At 40.4% G+C, this 20,550-nt stretch overlaps 1 protein-coding gene across 8 annotated transcripts in view; it reads left to right on the top strand.

The window, feature by feature from the left end:
• Nucleotides 1–20,550, top strand: part of WAC (WW domain containing adaptor with coiled-coil) — an 84,728-nt gene that overhangs the window by 39,434 nt on the left and 24,744 nt on the right. For 6 of the 8 annotated variants that reach the window (XR_003436062.1, XM_027122026.1, XM_027122025.1 and 3 more), the window contains 4 exons: nt 7,657–7,763; nt 13,797–13,912; nt 14,563–14,675; nt 18,660–18,968. Coding sequence is in view for 7 of the 8 variants with exons in the window: in XM_027122026.1 (XP_026977827.1) it covers nt 7,657–7,763; nt 13,797–13,912; nt 14,563–14,675; nt 18,660–18,968 (645 nt within the window). In the remaining variant the exon portion in view is untranslated. The remainder of the gene's footprint in view (nt 1–7,656; nt 7,764–13,796; nt 13,913–14,562; nt 14,676–18,659; nt 18,969–20,550) is intronic. The other 2 variants (XM_027122032.1, XM_027122031.1) reach the window with 1 other exon arrangement.

Here is a 20,550-nt window from a genome sequence, read left to right as displayed (position 1 = left end):
GGTTGCTTCCATCTCCAGGCTATTGTAAATAGAGCTGCAATGAACATTTTGGTACATGACTCTTTTTGAATTATGGTTTTCTCAGGGTATATGCCCAGTAGTGGGATTGCTGGGTCATATGGTAGTTCTATTTGTAGTTTTTTAAGGAACCTCCCTACTGTTCTCCATAGTGGCTGTACCAATTCACATTCCCACCAGCAGTGCAAGAGGGTTCCCTTTTCTCCACACCCTCTCTAGCATTTATTGTTTCTAGATTTTTTGATGATGGCTATTCTGACTGGTGTGAGATGATATCTCATTGTAGTTTTGATTTGCATTTCTCTGATGATTAGTGAAGTGAGCGTTCTTTCACGTGAGCAAACTCTTTCTTAAAGGGCTGGATAGTAAAAATTCTAGTCTTCCAGTCCACATAGTCATTGCCACAGTGAAAAGAGCAAAAGTAGCCGTAGACAGTACTTAAGTGGCTGTGGCTGCACCACACACCCAGCAGGTTGGATCCTTGTGTTCTCGTGTGATACTAGCATCCAGTCATGTTGCCACCTCTCCTTTTCATGTCTGCCTTGGGTTGGAGCTCGGGACAGGAGAACTTTGCCCACTCCTGTAGGTTGATCAAGTTGCAAGGATAAACATAAAATGCCCCCCCGCCCCGCCTTTTGCCCCCTCCCAAAAGCAAGACCCCAAGTAATTCTCAGTAGTATCCCTTTCTTAGAAGTCTTGAATACTTGCTTTATCAGTCTTAACTTTAATTTTTTAAGGTTGGTGTAAATGTGTATTGCTTAAAACCAATTTTACCCCACTTAGCCACAATTTCTACTTTTCTCAAGGAGATAATTTCTGTTTCTTTCAAGTAGCAAGCCTTTTTCTTGGTAATGTAAAGAAAGCATAATTTTTTTTAGGGCACCAGACATACAAACAGTTTTTGCTTCCATTACTTTGTTGGGCCAAACAGCATCTATGAGATGATCTCTCACCAGCATGTATGTATGTAAATCTCTGGATTGAGCATTGAAAATCTGAGTTCAGGTTTTATGCATGGCTCTGCTTTTCTTTGGATATGTTACCATCCTCAAATCACTTATTCTTTCTCTCAGCCTTAGACTCTACATTCTACTACTACTACTACTTAAAAAAAAAAAAACCCTTCTGTTCTTATCCTGAAACATACAAATCCATCCATCATGGGATAGGATATAACAGTTTGTGTGAGTTTTTAAGATAAAATAGGAGTTTTCAAAGAAACACTGTTCTGTAGCACTTTAAGGTACGGCTGTAGGAAACCATAACCGTAATCATTGCTCTGACCTTGTTTTCCTGCTTGCATGTTACTTCATGTTGGGAAGAACTACATGGAGAAATTAAAAGCCTCAGTGCTTTTAATGCCTCCCTTCCCCCCCAGTGCTTTGGAAGATAATATAAACTGTAGCTTTTTAAATGGAGAGTTACCTTTGTTCAGCTTATCCTGGTCCTGATCCTCAGAGGCAGAGCTGCCCTGCCATCAGTTCTAAGTGCATGCTTCTGGCGCTGATCCACAGCTCTGTTGCCGGCTCTATCATGCTTCCTGTAACACCTTTCACTTAGTTTGGTTCCTTAGGAATGTGAGTTTATCCCTAGTCTTGCAGTAAAATATCTGTATCTCACTCTTGCCCCTCACTTCTTTTTTCTTTTCCTTTTGTTTTGGCCACACCTCGTGGCTTCTGGGATCTCCGTTCCCTGACCAGGGATAGAACCCGCGCCTTCAGCAGTGAAGGCACCGAGTCCTAACGACTGGACCGCCAGGGAAGGAAGTCCTCCTCACTTCTTTCTTAAGTTAACAGTTGTTAGTTCTGCGAAGTGTTCTAGATAAATCTGTTTCGTAGAATGTGGAGTCTAGTCCCCATTCAGAAAGCTCCTGTTTCTGCAAATGACTTTCCTCTCAACAGCTGATGCCGTTTTTCTCTCGATTATGAAGTCTTATGCTGGTGTGCCTTGGTGCTTATGGTTTCTACTTGTTACGTCATGCCCTCTGAAAGCACTGAGAGTAGACCTGAGAACTGTCCCATAACGTCTGTCAGGCTGGTGGAAGACAGGTCCCTTCTTCAGAGGTTAAGAGCTTAATTGGGTGCTTGTCAATTTTTTGAATTTCCATGGATATGAAGACTAACACTAAAGTGAATTCCTGTATCTCAACCTCATGAGAGATCAATAGATTTCATTTCTAATCAATCGTAGGCTTATAGAGTACTATCCCTATCATGTCTTCTAAGAAACCTTTTGTGTGGCACTTTAATCTCATAGACTTACATCTTGCTCAAGAACGTATGCAAATAAATGTCAGGGCATCTAACTCAGGCTTCTCAGTGAACTACTCTGGGGATCATTTCAGTCAGTAATATCGGCCTTTTCTTCAACATTGCCAACATATTTATGGAAATTTCCGTGGAAATCTCAACTCGTCGTGTATATAAGTATGGTGTTGCAGTAGTCCATATTACTGTTTCTTTTTTATTTGCATGCAGCTGTAAAGCTTGATTTAAAAAAAAAAGAAATTCATCAGTTACAGCTGAAAAGTGCAAATTTTGCCATAGAGCAGAGATTTTCTTTAAAGTCTAATTTGGAGTATTGAGTTTTCTTTGAATGTGATGGGGTCCTCATACCACCCCCCAGGTTTGATGATCCTCTTAAGAGGAGTCATAGGACCTTGATAACATGGCTATGACTTACGAACCATGAAAGAATACAAAACGTAGTCGGCAAAGGGAAAAGGCATCTGCGGCAAAACCTGGAAGACACCAGGTGCAAAAAGCTTCTAAGAATCTTGCCCCAGTGGAGTCACACAAGCAGACGCTTCATTCCTCCAGCAACGAATTGTGACAACACTGGTGAAATGTTGTCCACCAGGAAAGCTTATTAGAGATTTAGTACCCAAGGTTTCTATTGGATTTGGGTTCTTAGGTAGGCATCTCTGCCTAGTTTTCACCAGAAGTCTGGATTCTCAGTAGGAAAGCAGGTGTTCAGCATAAACCATATCGTCTGCACAACAGCTTAGCCACAGTCAGCCACTCTTGGCAGTTACTGTTGTGGCAGCTCTTCCTCCTGAAGAGTCACTGTGCCAGCCAGGGACCAACTCTGCAAGCAGGCTTTTCTGAGGACCGCAGTCTCAGTTTCCGTGCTAACCTTCCTGTATGCGTGAGCTTATTCTTGACTGATTTCTTCTTTCAGTCGTGTTCATTCTTACAGTGTTTATTGAAGAATTCATTGACTACTGTATTAAAAAAACGTTTAGGGTGTTTTACATAAATACATACCATCCAGCAAGACAAATTTAAAAGTAAGTAGATGATGAAGAAACTGTCGGGCATCTCAAGCAGCGGTCTTGCTGGGAAATTTCCTCTCTTGTATCAGCTACATTTTGCTGGGCACTTAACCCCCTTTTGTCTTTAGTCATATCACTCGCTTTTTTGGATCTGAAGCTGCTTCTAGTTTCCCCAGTAACTTGGGTCCTATCCAGGATTAAATCTTGGTCATTGCCTTTTCTCTCGCCATGCCGTTACTTCATTCTGAGCTCATAGTGCTTGTTCATTATATTCTATGTGCGTCCCCTAACTTTCATCTTTTTAAAAAAATTTAATTTATTTATTTTTGGCTGTGTTGGATCTTTGTCACTGCGCGCAGGCTTTCTCTAGTTGGCGGAGAGCAGGGGCTACTCTTTGTTGCCGTGCGTGGGCTTCTCATTGCGGAGCACGGGCTCTAGGTGCATAGGCTTCGGTAGCTGCGGCACGCGGGCTCAGTAGTTGTGGCACATGGGCTTAGTTGCTCCGCAGCATGTGGGATCCTCCCGGAGCAGGGATCGAACCCGTGTCCCCTGCATTGGCAGGCGGATTCTTAACCACGGCGCCACCAGGGAAGTCCCCATCTTTTTAATGGAAGAGACTTCTTGATCCACTTCTAAATTCCTTTTCCTCCTCATTTCTTTTTTTTTTAAGTTACAGTTGTTAGTTTTGCTAAGTGTTCTAGATAAATCTGTTTCATAGAATGTGAAATCTAGTCCCTATTCAAAAAGCCCCTGGCAGAAGACCTAAATAGACATTTCTCCAAAGAAGATATACAGATTGCCCACAAACACATGAAAGGATGCTCAACATCACTAATCATTAGAGAAATGCAAGTCAAAACTACAGTGAGGTATCCCCTCACACCTGTCAGAATGGCCATCGTCAAAAAATCTGCAAACAATAAATGCTGGAGAGGGTGTGGAGAAAAGGGAACCCTCCTGCACTGTTGGTGGGAAGGTAAATTGGTACAGCCACTATGGAGAACAGTATGGAGGTTCCTTACAAAACTACAAATAGAACTACCATACGACCCAGCAATCCCACTACTGGGCATATACCCTGAGAAAACCGTAATTCCAAAAGAGTCATGTACCACAGTGTTCACTGCAGCACTATTTACAATAGCCAGGACATGGAAGCAACCTAAGTGTCCATCGACAGATGAATGGATAAGGAAGATGTGGCACATATATACAGTGGAATATTACTCAGCCATGAAAAGAAATGAAATTGAGTTGTTTGTAGTGAGGTGGGTGGACCTAGAGTCTGTCATACAGAGTGAAGTAAGAAAGAGAAAAACAAATTCTGTATGCTAACACATATATATGGAATCTTAAAAAAAAAAGAAAAAACATGGTTCTGAAGGACCTAGGGGCAGGACAGGAATAAAGATGCAGACGTAGAGAATGGACTTGAGGACACAGGGAGCGGGAAGGGTAAGCTGGGACGAAGTGAGAGAGTGGCATGGACATACATACACTACCAAATGTAAAATAGATAGCTAGTGGGAAGCAGCCACATAGCACAGCGAGATCAGCTCGGTGCTTTGTGACCACCTAGAGGGGTGGGATAGGGAGGGTGGGAGGGAGACACAAGAGGGAAGAGATATGGGAACATATGTATATGTATAACTGATTCACTTTGTTATAAAGCAGAAACTAACACACCATTGTAGAGCAATTATACTCCCATAAAGATGTTAAAACAAAACAAAAAAAACCCTGTTTCTGAAAATTGGAATCCATTATCTCAAACCCTGCTGCTGCTTTATCAACTAAGTTTACTGAGTATTCTAAATCCTTTGTTGTCATTTCAAACAATTTTCACAGCATCTTTACGAGGAGTAGATTCCATCTCAAGAAACCACTTTTTTCGCTTATCCATGAGAAGCAGTTCCTCATCCATTCAGGTTTTATCATGAGATTGCAGTAATTCAGTCACATCTTCAGCTCCACTTCTAGTTCTCTTGCTGTTTCCACCATGTCTGCAGTTCCTTCCTCCACCGAAGTCTTGAACCCCTCAAAGTCATCCGTGAGGGTTGGAATCAGCTTCTTCCAAACTTCTGTGAATGTTGATATTTTGACCTCTTACCGTGAATCATGAATGTTCTTAACGGCATCTACAATGGTGAATCCTTCCCAGAGGGTTTTCAATTCACTTTACCTAGATCAGTCAGAAGACTCACTGTCTGTGGCAACTATAGCCTTATGAAATGTATTTCTCAAAAAAGAACAGGAAGTTGAAGTGAGCCTTGATCCATGGGCTGCAGAATAGATGTTGTGTTAACAGGCATGGAAACAACACGAATCTTGTCCATCTCCATCAGAGTTCTTGGGTGACCAGATGCCTTGTCAGTGAGCTGTAATATTTTGGGAGGAATCTTTTTTCTTAGCAGTAGGTCTCAGCAGTGGGCTGAACATATTCAGTAAACCATGTTATAAACTGATGGGCTGTCATCCAGGCTTTGCTGTTCCTTTTACAGAGCACAGGCAGAGTAGATAGATTTAGCACAGAGTTCTTAAGGGCCCTGGGATTTTCAGATGGTAGATGAGCATTGGCTTCAACTTCAAGTCACCAGCTGCCTTAGCCCCTGAGAGAGTCAGCCTGTCCTTTGAAGCTTTGATGCCAGCCATTGACTTCTCTCTATGAAACAGAAGGCTCTTTCATCTACATTGGAGATCTGTTGAGTGTAGGTACCTTCATGAATGATCTTAGCTAGATCTCCTGGGTGACTTGCTGCAGCTTCTACATCAGCACTTGTGGCTTCACCTTGCACTTCGATGTTATGGAGACCGTTTCTTTCCTTCAGCCTCATGAGCCAACCTCTGCTAGCTTCCTCACCTCTCTCAGCCTTCGTAGAATTGAAGAGAGTTGGGGCCTTGCTCTGGACTAGGCTTTGGCCTAGGGGAATGTTGTGGCTGGTTTGATCTTCTGTCCAGCTCAGTAAAACTTTCTCCACAGGAGCAGTTAAGGCTGTTGCTCTTTCTTCCTTGTGTTCACTGGAGCAGCACTTCTAATTCTCCTTCTAGAACTTTTCTCTCGCATTCACAGCTTGGCTAACTGTTCGGTGCAAGAGGCCCAGCTTGCTTCCCGTCTTGGCTTTCGACCAGCCTTCCTCACTGAGCTTCACCATGTCTGGCTTTTCACTCGGAGTGAGAGACTTGTGACTCTTTGTGTCACTGAGCACTGAGAGACCATTGCAGGGTTATTAACTGGCCTCATTTCAGCATTGCTGTGTCTCAGGGAAGAGCGTGGCCCGAGGCGGGGCAGTGGAGGTGGTTGGTGGTGCTTCAGAACAGTTACAGTAGCAACTCAAAGGTCACTCACCACGGATCGCTATAACAAATAGAGTAACACGAACAAGTTGGAAATACCGCGAGAATTACCAAACTGCGACACAGAGACGCGGGGTGAGCCAGTGCTGTTGGAAAAATGGCGCTGATAGATGTAAGATTGCCGCAGACCTTCGATTTGTAAGAAACCCAGTAACTGAAGCGCAATAAAGCAAAGCCCAGTAAAACAGAGGTGGGCCTGTAGTTGTTCCTGTTGATTGAAATGGTTAATTCTTATTCATTTCTTCTCGTAACAGCTCTGGTTCTGACGGCTAATTAATTTCCAGGACCACTGGACCATCTAAATTGCTCTTCCCACTTCCAGTTTTTGTTCATTGTCTTGTAGCCTCCATACCACTTGCTAGCTCATTTTTGGGTGTGGGGAGTTGAATTATGTTACCTTGATGCTGAAAAATAAAGACATGGAATGAAATTGAAGTACTAACAGTTAGATTTTTGTAGTGGACCTTTTTGTATCATGAATCAAGTGTGGGTATTTATATCTTGGTTTTTCTTAAGACAATAGAAACCATCATCCCTGATGGTCTCTGAGATGTGTAGATTATTCATAAAACTCATGAATTACTTTTAAGCAGTTTTTAGGAAGAGTTGGTCCTGTAGTGAGGAGATATGATGCCATCTTCATCATCTTGAAAGCAGGCACCTTTCCTGAAACTTAACTTTTTGAAAACTTCATACTGTTTTAGTTGAAATTTGGCAAAACTTAAAAGAGCAAGTGTGGAAACTGTTTAAGAAGTTGAAAAATAATTGCAAAAACGTACTGGATAATTGTGACTTCTAGTTCTCTGTCAGTTGAACTTTTTTGCCTTTTCTCTATGTACGTTGTGTCTTTATTAGAACTTTTATTTTATAAAAAGCTACAAGTTGCTAGAAATGATAAAAATGAGGTTTCGCAATGATGAGTTAGTGATATACAGTGATCTGTAGTATGATAGAAACCAGTGCAAACATCAAATATGACTTATAATTCACTTTGCTTTTTATTTTTTAAGGGACCAGTTACTCTCCCCAAGAAAATTCACACAACCACAGTGCTCTTCATAGTTCAAATTCACATTCTTCTAATCCAAGCAGTAATCCAAGCAAAACTTCAGATGCAGTAAGTATATAAACATGCCCAATTTTGTGTTTTTGGAATTCATTGCAAAAAAATTGTTTTTAAATCAAAGTTGATCTTTTCTTAACGCACTTGAACTAATGAGCTGGCCTTATTATTCGAACTGAGCGTGGTCCGAATATGCCATCTTGGTACTGTTTCACCAAGAAATAATATTGTTTGCCTTCCTCTGTGGAGCAGAATTTGCCATTGTGATACTTGAGATACACAGAACTCTAGATTGTGAAACTTGTGGCTTAACTTGAGCTGCTTCTTTTCATAATCTATAAACTTCTGTTAAAAAAAAATTCTATAAATTTATTGAGTGTCTACTTGTATTACATACTCTACAAGACACTAGTGACATAGAGGTCCCTCTCCTGAAAGGCATGAAACCCAGTGAGGAATTGTAGGTATTTCTAAAAATGAAGTAATTGTTAATGAAGTTAACTATTACTCAGGTTGAACTTTTTAGAGTCAAGGTTCAAACAAAAGTTTTAATACATTCATTCAAAAAGAAGGTTTCAATTTCCCAGGCATATGCTAGGTTGTTGATGTATAGAACTGAGAAAATGTAGCCCATCTTAAAGGAACTTTTGGACCTATGGTGGAGACTGAAAAGTAAACCATTAAAATGATGCATGTTAATGTTGCTGGGGAGCCCTCAAGAGGGGGGCTGCAGCCTGGAAGAGGAAGGTGTGCTGGCCAACAGACTGACTGTAACCCACGCAGTGGAAGAGGTTGGAATTTGTGTAGCATGAAAAGGAACAGCACCTACAAAGACGTAGAAGTATGAAATAACACCACATGTTTGCAGAACACGGATTTCGATGGTGTGGAGGAATGGCAGGGGCTCAGGTTACAGAGAGAAATGGGGCCGGATTACAAAGCATTCTCTGCCTTTCCAGGGAATATGAACTATATGTAAAGGCAGTGGAGAGCTACTAAAGGGTATAATCAGTGAAGTACCATGTTTGCAATTTTAAAAACATGATAGGAAAATACATTATAGGAAGGAAGAACAACTAGAAGGCTGTAGAAGTGTAGGCTGAATCCGGCAGACATTGCCTTTGTTACTCAGGTGATCATCATACCTGAATCGGTACTGAAAACCCTTGGGGTTTATTATTATTTGTCTCTTGTTGAATCAGTGTAGATAGTACATTTCCATAGAAAATTGAGACATCAGCGATTTTCATAAAAATTTTAGAGTAGTTTTTAGGGTCCAATTAGGAAAACAGGACTCATACCGGTTATTTTAGCATAGAGAATTTCAAATACAGGAAAGGAAAAGGAACATATAGTGATTACCCCTGACGGCTGGGAGCAAAAGGAAGAGGTTGGGGTTATCAGAACCCAGTTGCTCAGAGGAAGAGCCTTGCACAGTTGGTGATGGTACCTCTGCGAGGTACAACGAAGCTGGTTCTGATTCTGGGTTGAGAGCTGGAAAATGGAACCCGCTGCACTGCAAGGCTTCTTCCTCCTGCCTTTCATCCCTCCTCTAATGCCTGGTATTGGCAGAATCTAAGAGGAAGCCAGCTGGCTAAACGGAATGTAATTGGCGTTATCCCAGCCTTAGCATCACAGAATAGAGAAAGGGTGGTATCGAGACTGAGACGACAGCTTGATGAACCTTCACAGGTGTTGTCATCACACTGCTTGTGCTGAATCACTTTCACTAAGACATATACTCAGCATTTTGCAATGCGTGTCTCTATTTTTGTGAAAAATGGCCCCATTAAATTAACAGGCTAGCACTAACCTAATGTTTCCTTTATTACTGACAGTTTAGCTTTGATATTTGCTATTAGGACAGAGGCGGGCCATGTGGACATCGTTTTGGTGGAAAAAATTCCTTATTCAGGGAAAACAGTTTCTGATTATTTTGATTTTCAAGAAATGGATTGACATAATGAAATCAGAAAGAATAAATAATGGGCATCAGATAAGTTTGAAAGATCCAAATTCTAAAGGGTGTCAGGGGACTGCGCTGTGTGAATGGAAACTGAAGACAGATTAAATGTCATGTGTTTTCAGAGTCAGGGTTCCCCTTTCTGTAGATTTCAACTCTGGGTATATAATTAACCTCAAGTAGTGGTCTTTTTCACCATAATGTACCCAGGGGGAATGACATTTTTGCAAACTATAATTTAATGTTACCTGAGAGCCTGGGTTTTGAACATCTCTGAAGGTTACTTGTAAACTGACTTTGTCCTAAAATCACTTCCAGTGGAAGGTTTTTGAGTAGTAAAGTAAAACATAAGGTCGCCTTTCATTAATACTTTCATAATGAAAGAAGAGATGAACAGAAGAATATCAGGTAACTCAGGTCAACACATTATTTTAACCCAGGTTAAAATACAGAATAGCTTTTTTTTAAAGTGGGTTTTTATTTTGTGCTTTCTGAGCTTTAAATATGTCTTTGAAAATCAGTAGCAGTATTATTTGGAGTTATGCACGCAGATATGTGTTTGTATGGGTGATTTATATTTATCAAGTTAACTGTTGGAAGTCGAGTTGCAGTTACCTTGTTTTTTAGTATGAAGATATTCACAGGTAGGCCTCGTTGAATTTAAATATGTAACCTGTTGAACGCCTCCTGCTTCCTAATGTAAATCATGGTAGGATTTACAGACGTCATGTAGGCTGCCTTAGATTATGTTATGCATATTCCTGATTTTTTTAAAGAGATCTCTTTATTCAGAAAATCTGTTTATTTAGGAAGAGAAATTTATTTCCCTTTAAAGACATTATAATTGGAATCTTCCCTTAAGTATCCTTTACCAATTTTGATTTGCTGGAAGTGCTTTAAATTCAGTCCTAGGTTACTTTGCATTTATACTCCAGCTCCCCTTGTTATGAATTAAATATCTTCTGTTATCAATTAAATATCTTCTGGAGGTTTTAAGTTGGAGGTTCTTCTTCACATGTATTCTCTGTAACCAGTCTTGACTGAAGATATTCTACTTAACCATAGAACTCTTAGGACTCCATGAAATTCTTTGTTACAGTGAGTGCCATCTTTGATGTTATTTAATGAACTGTTCTTTATTAACAGTGCATAATTAAATTCCGAGATTAACACTTTATTTTCCATAGCTTAACTTTGAGGAGAAGTGGTGGAACTCTGTATTTTGGAGAGAGTAAATAGGGAGATGCTTTTTTATTTAAGAAGAGAAAAGCAGCGTTGATATAAGTTCTAAAAGTCATTTTGAACTGAAGAGTAGACGGGTGCTACAGGAACTATTGAGTGCCATTCTTAGAGAGCAGCCATTCATGCTTCATAGTCTCAGGGCCTCTATATTCATGAAAATTGAGAGCTTCTGTTTATGTGGACTCCGTCGTGAGTAACCGTATTAAAAATTAAAATTGATAAATTTGAAAGATAATTTAAAAATTGTAAAGCTATTACATGTCAACACATTTAATATATTTTTTTGAAAAATAACTTTCTATTTTTTTGAAAAATAGACATTGAGCATCTCTTTAAATGCCTGAGTAGGGAGAAGAAACATAGAATTTCATAGTTGTTCTACCTTCAGTCTTTTGTGATATCAGATCTCCCATAAAGCCTCTGAGAAAACTCCCCTGTGTTCTTGTGATAGAATGAGGAGGAAAAAGACAAAATTATCTGAGTATTATTTATGAAACTATTTATGAAAATAGTTGTGATTTTGTGAATGATCTCGGGGTTCCTCAAGGGTTCCTGGGCAGCACTTGGCAACTACAGCAAGCCTAATTTAGAAAACTTGAAATGTTTGCAAAACTTTTGTTTAATTCTTAATTTTAGATACCTTGTTTTAATCAAGGAACTTGAGAATCTAATGTATAACGTGATGACTATAGTTGGTGATGCTGTATTGTGTCATGGAGATTTGCTAAGAGAGTAGAGCGTCAGTGTTCTAACCAGAAGAAGCGCCTGTGAGTGAGGTGACGAGACAGACGTGGTAGTGAACTAGACGAGCAAACCCTTCCCAGTGAACGCGGGCGTCCAGCCGCGACCGTGTGCGCGTTAAGTGTCTTACGGTTTTATTTGTCAGTCATACCTTAGTAAGGCTGGAAAATACAGCGAGGGGGGTGGGGAATTTAACACCTCCTGTTGCATATCAGCATTTAAAAACGTTAAAAACCCTGTTACTTAAAGGTTTTTTCCTTAACCTTTTTTTGAGGATAGAAGTAGGGTGGAGAAGATGAGCTTAAGTTACTAGTATGTGATTGCAGTGCTGTACCTGGAGCACGTTCTGTTAAGTAAGACATTAACTCGTACCAGCCTAGGGTTTGGTGAACCCATGCTCTTCAAGGTTCTGGTCTGTGAACTTTGAACCGTCCTGGAGGCTGTGCCAGAGTGCAGATTGACTGCCGTCAAACGCACTGCCTAGTTGAGCGGTGGCAGCGTCTGTCCCGGAAGTGGGCTTTGGCTCGGGAAGCAGTGTGTCAGTGTGCGCTGTGCCGCGGGCTCCTCTTCTCTCCAGACAGGCCACAGCCGGCACAGGCACCGCTGTGAGGGGCATGGGCTTAGACCCTCTGCTCCACTCTGGTGGCCTCTGTTCCCCTGCCTCAAATCTCCTTCTGCCTCTCCAGACCAAACTAGTAACCCCACGTGGCCACTTGCCCAGCAAACCAAATCTTGCAGATACCTCCGTAGAGGGGCTCAGCTGGCATATACTAATGTAGGTGTAGGGAGTGGTAGGTGGTGGAAAAGAGCCTTTTGAATTCCGCCTTCTGTGGTTGGGTTTCCTGCAGCCTGGCAAAGCCTCCTGGGAGCTAGGGGGCTTGAGAGTTCACTCTCCACTGGTCTTTAGAGGTTTGGAAGCACAGGGCTGATTTCCAGCAGCTTCATGATTTTGAACACCAGCCTGAGAGCATAATCTGCATCGTTTCTTCAACTGTCCTCAGAATTCTTACGACATTTCCAAAATTGGTATTGACTTAGTGGAAATAATAGATGTCCAGAAACCTGAGTTTTGATCCTTTCTTCTGCCACTGATTACTTTTGTGACCTGTGGACAGCTTGTAAGTTCTTTCAGCTTGTTCCTGTGTGGTAGATTAAAGAAAACTGGGTAGGCAGTACATAAGAGTCCCTTTCCTTAAGCTTTAAAATTGTGTTCCTCTGCACTGTGGTGAGCCCAGAAGAAGGATGGGCTGCCAGAGTATAACCTTATTTCATTTTAGCCTCAAAGCTCCTTTGAAAACAGTTAAATTCATGTACAAGTGTACTTGGGGTTCTACCAGATTTCCTGGAGCTGCTGCAGGCACTTAAACATTACTTTTGTTGAGATTCATTCCATGAGAACTGGGCCTTTCAGATATTTCTAACGTCATTATAATTTTACAGTGCCTGTGAAATTACTAGCAAGAGACTGTATCTGACAACTTTCGGAAGACAGACCAGTTTTAGTTATGGGAAAATGAGCAACGCTGCCGACACTGTACACTGTGAGACAAGGTTTAGTTAATACTTGACCCATCTCATGGATTTTGAAGTTGAAACAAATCCGTAGCTTTTAATTAGCTTTGTGTTCACATTGAAGTGTTTGTGTGTGTGCTTTTTTCCCACTGAGTAACAGTGAATACAGGCAGGCTGTTCTCTGTCACACTATTTGTGATTACTTTGTGCCTTAGAGTGTTTAGAACTGATGTACTCTCATGCCATCAGATCAGTCAGTTGAGAGTGGCTTCTCCATGTGACTAGATTTCAGCAATTAAAACTGTGGTAATGGGGGGCTTTGTAATGCTTTTCTGAAGTCACTATGATGTTAGTTTCGTGTCATTCTTCCTGTGCCTAATGAACCTGCTGATCTGTTTAATTTGATATTTTATAGAGTTTTCCATTGTTCCCCTTGAAGGTTTTCATAGACCAGGGTCTCCTAAGATATATATGCAGATAATTACATCTTAGACGTCTTAGAGCAGGGGACTTTTATCTCAAGTCTTTTTCCATATGTATGCCTTGAAAACCATTGACATTCTTGATATTTCATACCAAGTGATTAAATTGTATTAACGTGTGCTAATTTTCTAAAATGTGTTTTTAAGCCTTATGATTCTGCCGATGACTGGTCTGAGCATATTAGCTCCTCTGGGAAAAAATACTACTACAATTGTCGAACAGAAGTTTCACAGTGGGAGAAACCAAAGGAGTGGCTTGAAAGGTATTTGCTCATTTAAGTGAACAGTATCTCTCATTGTTGATCCTACCGGCTAACGTCTTAGGGTGCTAATCGTTCTGAACAGTATTTCTCACTGCTGATCCTGCCGGCGAACGTCTTAGGTGCTAATCGTTCTGAGCTTAGGTTTCTTAGTGTGATGCTCGTCACTCCTTAACTGCAGTGGTTGGCGCATCGTCTGTGTTTTCCATAATTTCTCTTTACCTTAAAAAGCAAAACCAAAAAAACTAGGACAGATGAGCAGCTGTCCACAAGGGCCTTGTGAACAGTCAGTGTATTTATGTAATTTAAAAATTTATATTAATCTGTTATCTATCATACATCTTCCCTGTAATTTGTATTAGAAAACTTTATCATTCTTGTAGGACAATAATATGTTTCCTTCATATATGGAGAGTTATCATTACAGAGTTTTGGTTGTAGGGTTAATGGCATGTGAATAATTGGTATAATATTGCCATCAGTGAGAAACATTAATGTTGTTTGCTATATCCCATGTCCCACACCAGTTGAATGATATTACTGCCTTGTTCTTTTACGTTCCACGTACAGTTTCGTTGAGCATTTGACCAGAAGTGTTAAATGTAGATTCATTGTATGTCTTGTAATTTTGTGGGTGTGTCTTTTATTTTTAGAGAACAGAGACAAAAGGAAGCAAACAAGATGGCAGTTAATAGCTTCCCAAAAGATAGGGATTACAGAAGAGAGGTGATGCAAGCAACAGCCACTAGTGGGTTTGCCGGTGGAAGTAAGTATTAAGTTCTTTCTTGGAACCAATAGAATGTTTGATTCATTCCTGTAGTTTGTTTACTTTACAGATCTATGTGCATAGCCGTTTGTATAGGTAAACTAAAAGAAACAGACACATAAAAGGTTTTCTGTGTTGGGTCTGTCCTTGTAACGTGCATCATTTTGTTCTTGAAACGGTGCACGTGGAGGTGTCCATCACTACCCGTGATGGCTCTAATGCCGTTGTGTTGGTGAAGAAGTAAGCTTTCATGCTGTGGATTGACAAGAGACCCCACCCCCGTTTACACTGGTCACTGAGAGACCCACTGGGTTTCAGTCCAGTAACTGAACGGTAGCTGCACACAGAGAGTGACGTGAAGTGACTGTCTTCGTCTGTGTTATCAGCGAGACGCTTGTTCATCCTTGTATATGGAAATGGGTTTCACCACGATTGTAGATCTGTGTGCCGTCTCCATACTATGGGCACCTTCAGGTTCTTTTGAGGTCAGATTTTGTCCGAGTTGGACAGTATGGGTAACATACATTTATTTTTAAGTTCAAGTAAAATTTGAATTTGAAGATTTCACTAAATATATTCTATTCCCAGTGGCTGGTCTTGCCCAGAATAAAATTTAAATGCCACATAGAATTCTTAGGCTCTTCATCGAATTTTGAAGTTCTGAGAATTTTTAGATGTGTTTTGGGAATTCTTAGACTTAAGCGTTTGCATTCTCCTTCTGTAACTCAAGACAAAAAGTAGGGTTATATTTGGTCCCAGTGGGGGATATTGAATTTTTGATGGGAGAAATTACTTAAGATGAAACAAATAATACAGTTCTGTAGGGCTGATGTTTAAAGTATGTTCCCTGGAACATTTAACTTTTTATATTAGTGAAATTGTACTTAATTCTTAGAAAATAACAATGGTTTAAAGCACTGAAGTTAGGGAATTTAAGAATATTGTATACTGAGACAGAAGACCTGGGTTGTAATCCCATTTCACTTAATATCTTAAGTAACTGTGACTTTCCGGCAAATAACTAAAAATGAGAGGTTTTCCTTTTTTCCAGGCTAAAAAAAATATAGTGCCCAGCTTGTGGTCCTCCTGAACAAATTGTGGGCGTCCAGGAAGACTCGCTAGATGAGTGTAAAAATAACGTTTTTTAGTTACTGGGCCAGGCCTCTCCACGTAGTGGCTGATGGTTCCCAGAGAAGAAAAGATCACAGCCTAGTATGTTTGTTCTTTCCAAAATTACCTAGTCACTCGTCCTCTCTTGGGGTAATTAGAGGTCTGATAGAAAAGTTGGTGGAAGTGAAAATAGTACTTTTGGCTGCTTAATAAAAATCTTTAAGGAAATAAAATCAGAATTGTGGTTTCAAATTATCTGTGTGCATCTTTTTCTTTCAAAAGGGAAATCAGTTTTTTCTTCTTTAAGATTTCAGAAGTTAGGCATGTTTGTTATTAAAAGTAGAGAGAGGGAAAGTATTTTAATCTCACGACTCAGGAACGCTTGGAGACATACACTTTTTTCTAGCTGCATGTGAAAGTATATAAAAACTACATATGCATGTATTTTACACCAAAAATAGGATTGTATGTTACTGTTCTTAACCTGTTTCTTCTGTTCAATAATGTTTCAAGGATATGGAACTTCCCTGGCGATCCAGTGGTTAAGACTCTTGTGCTTCTACTGCACGGAGCGCGGGTTCGATCCCTGGTTGAGGAACTAAGATCCCGCGTGCCGCGCGGCGCGGCCAAAAAAAAATTAAGAAAAAAATGTTTTCCAAGGATTTGTTTCCTTTTGCCATTTTATAGTTCAACGTATGTTAACTGCATGGTGTTCTGGTTTTGGACGTGCCCCCATTCATAAATAAGCCTCTCTCCGTGGATACCCGCGTGGTTTTCAGCTTCTTCCTGCAGTAAACAATGCTGTTGTTCGTATTTCTGCCCACTTCCCTGATTACTTCCTTAGCTAAATTCCTAGAAGTGCAGATGAGGAGTCGGTGGGTCTTTGTGCTGAAATGGACTCCTTTATCACACTTCTTGAGTTTTAAGTAATGTTTGAGAAAGGGCTGCAGCTGTATTGCTGCTACTTTTTTTTTAATTGGTCAACTGACTGTACTTGGCGTGATGGTAATAATGGTTCCTAGGCACTGAAGTGCTTAACTTTGTCTATCCAAAAAATGCTGGCAGAGTGTCCCATATGTCTGGTACGTTGGTGTTCATGTAGGGTAGGGCCTAAAGCTCTGTTGTCCCCAACAGCCAGCTAAAGAGGTGTGCGTGTGGTGGAGGGGACAGGGAGGGTTGGGAACGTTTCCTACGTAAAGAGGTAAAGGTAGGAAAAAAGATTCTTCAAGAGTGTTTTTGTGTTTCGGGAGTTTTGGCAATGTAGCAAATAATACCCACAGTTTGACAGTGAAGTTGTAGGGGTAGAATTTTAAATTTGGTATTACTGCTGCTGTAATTGTACTGGTGTAGTTGTATTGTTGATTATTTTTATTACCTTTAATCGGTGCCTCACAGACTGATTGCTCTGTGGTTAGAGAAACTTTAACTTGGGTTCTTCAGCAGTGGCACGGATGGCGCTTGGGGTCAGGGAATGCGTATGGATTCTGTCCTGTGTTGTAGGATGTAGAGCGTTACACCTGGCCTCTCCGTGCCAGCCCCAGTAGCACACCTCTCCTCGCCCAGTGGTGGCACCCAGAAGTGTCTGCAGATGTTTGCTGAGTGTTCCTGTCGTGGGGCTGTGCGGATGGATGGAGTCTCTGCTGAACGGCGTCACGTCTCGAGCCGTGAGCAGGAGAAAGCTGTTGGCGCCATAGCGCCCACGTGTGCTGTAATGCTCTGCAGTGTCTCTGCTGCAGGTGTGCGTTGACAACTTGAAAACTGCTTTGCGGTTTAAGCCTACTTCCTTCTTTGTGCTGTCATGCTCTCTAGACTTGGAGGAACCATGAACTGGAAAAAACGACACAGTATTCAACAGGGAGGGCATCCTTTGGTAGTATCATTACATATCATGTGCTTGAGTCTTAAGGTGTTTTTCTCCTTGGAAGTTGCTTTAATCCTTCAGTTACTGATGAGACTTGTAATTTAGGCTGGAGGTTTTTTTTGACAAATACAAATTTTGTTGCCGTGATTGTTGAAATTTTCCTTCTTTTGTACTCTTTTTGCGGAAGCAGAAGTACTTTTGAGTTTAAAATATTTTTGTGGCTTTAAATTGGAAGAGGATCTGTTCTTAACATGACGGATAATACCAAGTATATTTTTCTGACTTTGCTGCAGATGTAGGGCTCCTGTTGTCAGATAGCATTATCTATAACTTGATTTTATAACTAACTCTGGTATTTGTTAGCATCATTAAAAATATGAATTGATTTACTTACCGAATGCAGAGTTCTTTATAAAATTCAGCCATCCCAAAATGAGGTCGTCTAAGCCCTCGTACCAGCTGCTTTAGAGCCCACTAATCAGCCACGTCAGTATTCAGAGAAATCAGGCTAACAACAAAGTAGTATTCCTCTGTAGTTGAACCCCTGTGGGTAATTCAGTCAGTTATTAGAACCAAGGTCCATATTTTAAAAGAATGGACCATTTACCTTTTCTATTTTAAAAATATTTTTTTTTATTTGAGTAAAAAATGTTATACCTCTCCATACATTTTGATCTTTTAAAACATCAATGTTTTGATGTTTTAAACAAAACAGCTCATGTTTTGTTTGAGCTTATGGTGTGGCTCTAAAGAGTCCCCAAACTAGCAGCCGCTTGAAATCTCAGCGTAGATGAAGCACTTACAGTTGAGCTAAAATTCCTCTTCCAGCATTTGAATATCTATATGCTAGTGGTAAAACTGCAGACGCTAACTGGGCTCGCAGTTTTATAGAAAGATGTTAAATACAGGTATGTTGCTAAATTAGCTGATGTTAAAGACAGGATTCTAACGTAATCTTTTTTCTTCCCCTTCCGTCATTTCCAACATCTCTTTTTCCGAACTCTGAACTAAAGTGGAAGACAAGCATTCCAGTGATGCCAGTAGTTTGCTCCCACAGAATATTTTGTCTCAGACAAGCAGACACAATGACAGAGACTACAGACTGCCAAGAGCAGAGACTCACAGTAGTTCTACGCCAGTACAGCACCCCATCAAACCAGTGGTTCATCCAACTGCTGCCCCAAGCACTGTTCCTTCTAGTCCATTTACGCTACAGTCCGATCACCAGCCAAAGAAATCATTTGATGCTAATGGAGCATCCACTTTATCAAAACTGCCTACACCCACATCTTCTGTCCCTGCACAGAAAGCAGAGAGAAAAGGTATGCCGTTACTACTAGATGCTGCACGTTGAACTGGAGTTTCTGGAGTTTCTGATTATATTACATTATTTCCGTTAGCTAAGTAAGACGCTTAATTATGAATTCTTCTAAAAAGTCTTCTAGAATGTTACTGCATAGATTTAGATCTAGAGTTAGCCATATTTAGCTTTTTTTCTTTTTCTTTTTAATTATGAAGCCTCAGAACTGTTTTTTGCCTCTGACACTTTGAAGTCAAGTGCTTAATTTATAACAGTTAGTAATGGATAAAATAACTTTTCACAGCTAAAATGACTGTCCCATCATACTTGTATAAAGTAATTTTTGGTTTTTGTGATAATTGTCTTCATGATATAGTTTAGAAATTGTCTCAATTTTCTATTAAAATTTAATATGAATAGAGACATTTAAAAACTTGTCATTTCCACATACATGCAACTATTGGTTTCAGTTTGTGAATTAGAAAACTGAGTTGTGGGCCATAAGATAAGGAGTCTTAATGTCTGAATTGTGAGTTAAGTCTGAAGAGTAGAAGTTGAACTTTACAACCCAAATTGTGTTTATCTGACTCGGTGCTAGTAACCATAGAAGGTTCAGAAAAACTGTGGCAACCACCACTTGGGGGGTGATGCATAATGGAAGAAGCAGGGTGATGGGATAAACCTATTTCATAGACCAGCCACAGTCCCAGACTTAACCCAGGTTTAAGGAACTAAGGAAATTTGAAAAGCATTAAGTAAATAAATCACCTTGGGTAGACCCCGTAGCAGATGAATTAGCAGATTAGCATCAGTAAACGTTGAGGAATTTTTATGTCCTTTGGGTTTAGAAGATGCTGTGTGGACCTAATGAGTCTTTAAGCTTTTACTCTATTGTCAGACTCATTATTTCACACTGATTTGATGTGTTGACAAAGGATTTAAGTAATTGGGTTTCTTTTGCTTCTAGTTTGCTCTCCTTTTATGTATGTAGTTTGAATTTCCCCTGTAGCAGTTGTTACACATTACAAAACATACTTTCATCATGGAGTGCATCATACATAAACAGGTTATTCCAAATGTTGTCAGATTCCCCAAAGATGGCTTGTACCAAAATTCATATGTACAAATCATATTTGCCCTGATGCAGAATTAAATTTACAAGAGAGAATTCCTGAGAGAGAAAGTCTGAATTAACGCATTAATTGTTAGTGTGGTAATACTTTCTAAAGGGTGTTTGGGTTTTTCAGTTTTGCCGCTTTTAGTTTGGTTACAGAAAAAGTTTATTTAAAAAACATTTCTCAGTTTGAAAAAACGACCTTTGGCCTTCAGAAAGGTCTTTGGTCTTTCTCCCACTTTACCTGTTGTTAGCTGTCACCTCCTCTTTGGAGAGTTTTTCTTCCCTGACTTCTGGGACGCTGCGCTCCTCAGCTTCCTGCCCTCTCCTCTTCTTGCTCCTGAAATAGCATCAGAGCCCAGTCTTCACTGTGGTTTGTTCTTTTTTTTTTTTTTTTTTTTTTTTTGCGGGACGCAGACCTCTCACTGCTGTGGCCTCTCCCGTTGCGGAGCACAGGCTCTGGACGCGCAGGCTCAGCAGCCATGGCTCA

The sequence above is a fragment of the Aethalodelphis obliquidens genome, unplaced genomic scaffold (genome assembly GCF_003676395.1).
Source record: "Aethalodelphis obliquidens isolate GAN/ISIS:26980383/991018 unplaced genomic scaffold, ASM367639v1 scaffold23, whole genome shotgun sequence".
NCBI lineage: Eukaryota > Metazoa > Chordata > Mammalia > Artiodactyla > Delphinidae > Aethalodelphis > Aethalodelphis obliquidens.
This window is presented reverse-complemented; position numbering and strand designations above follow the sequence as displayed.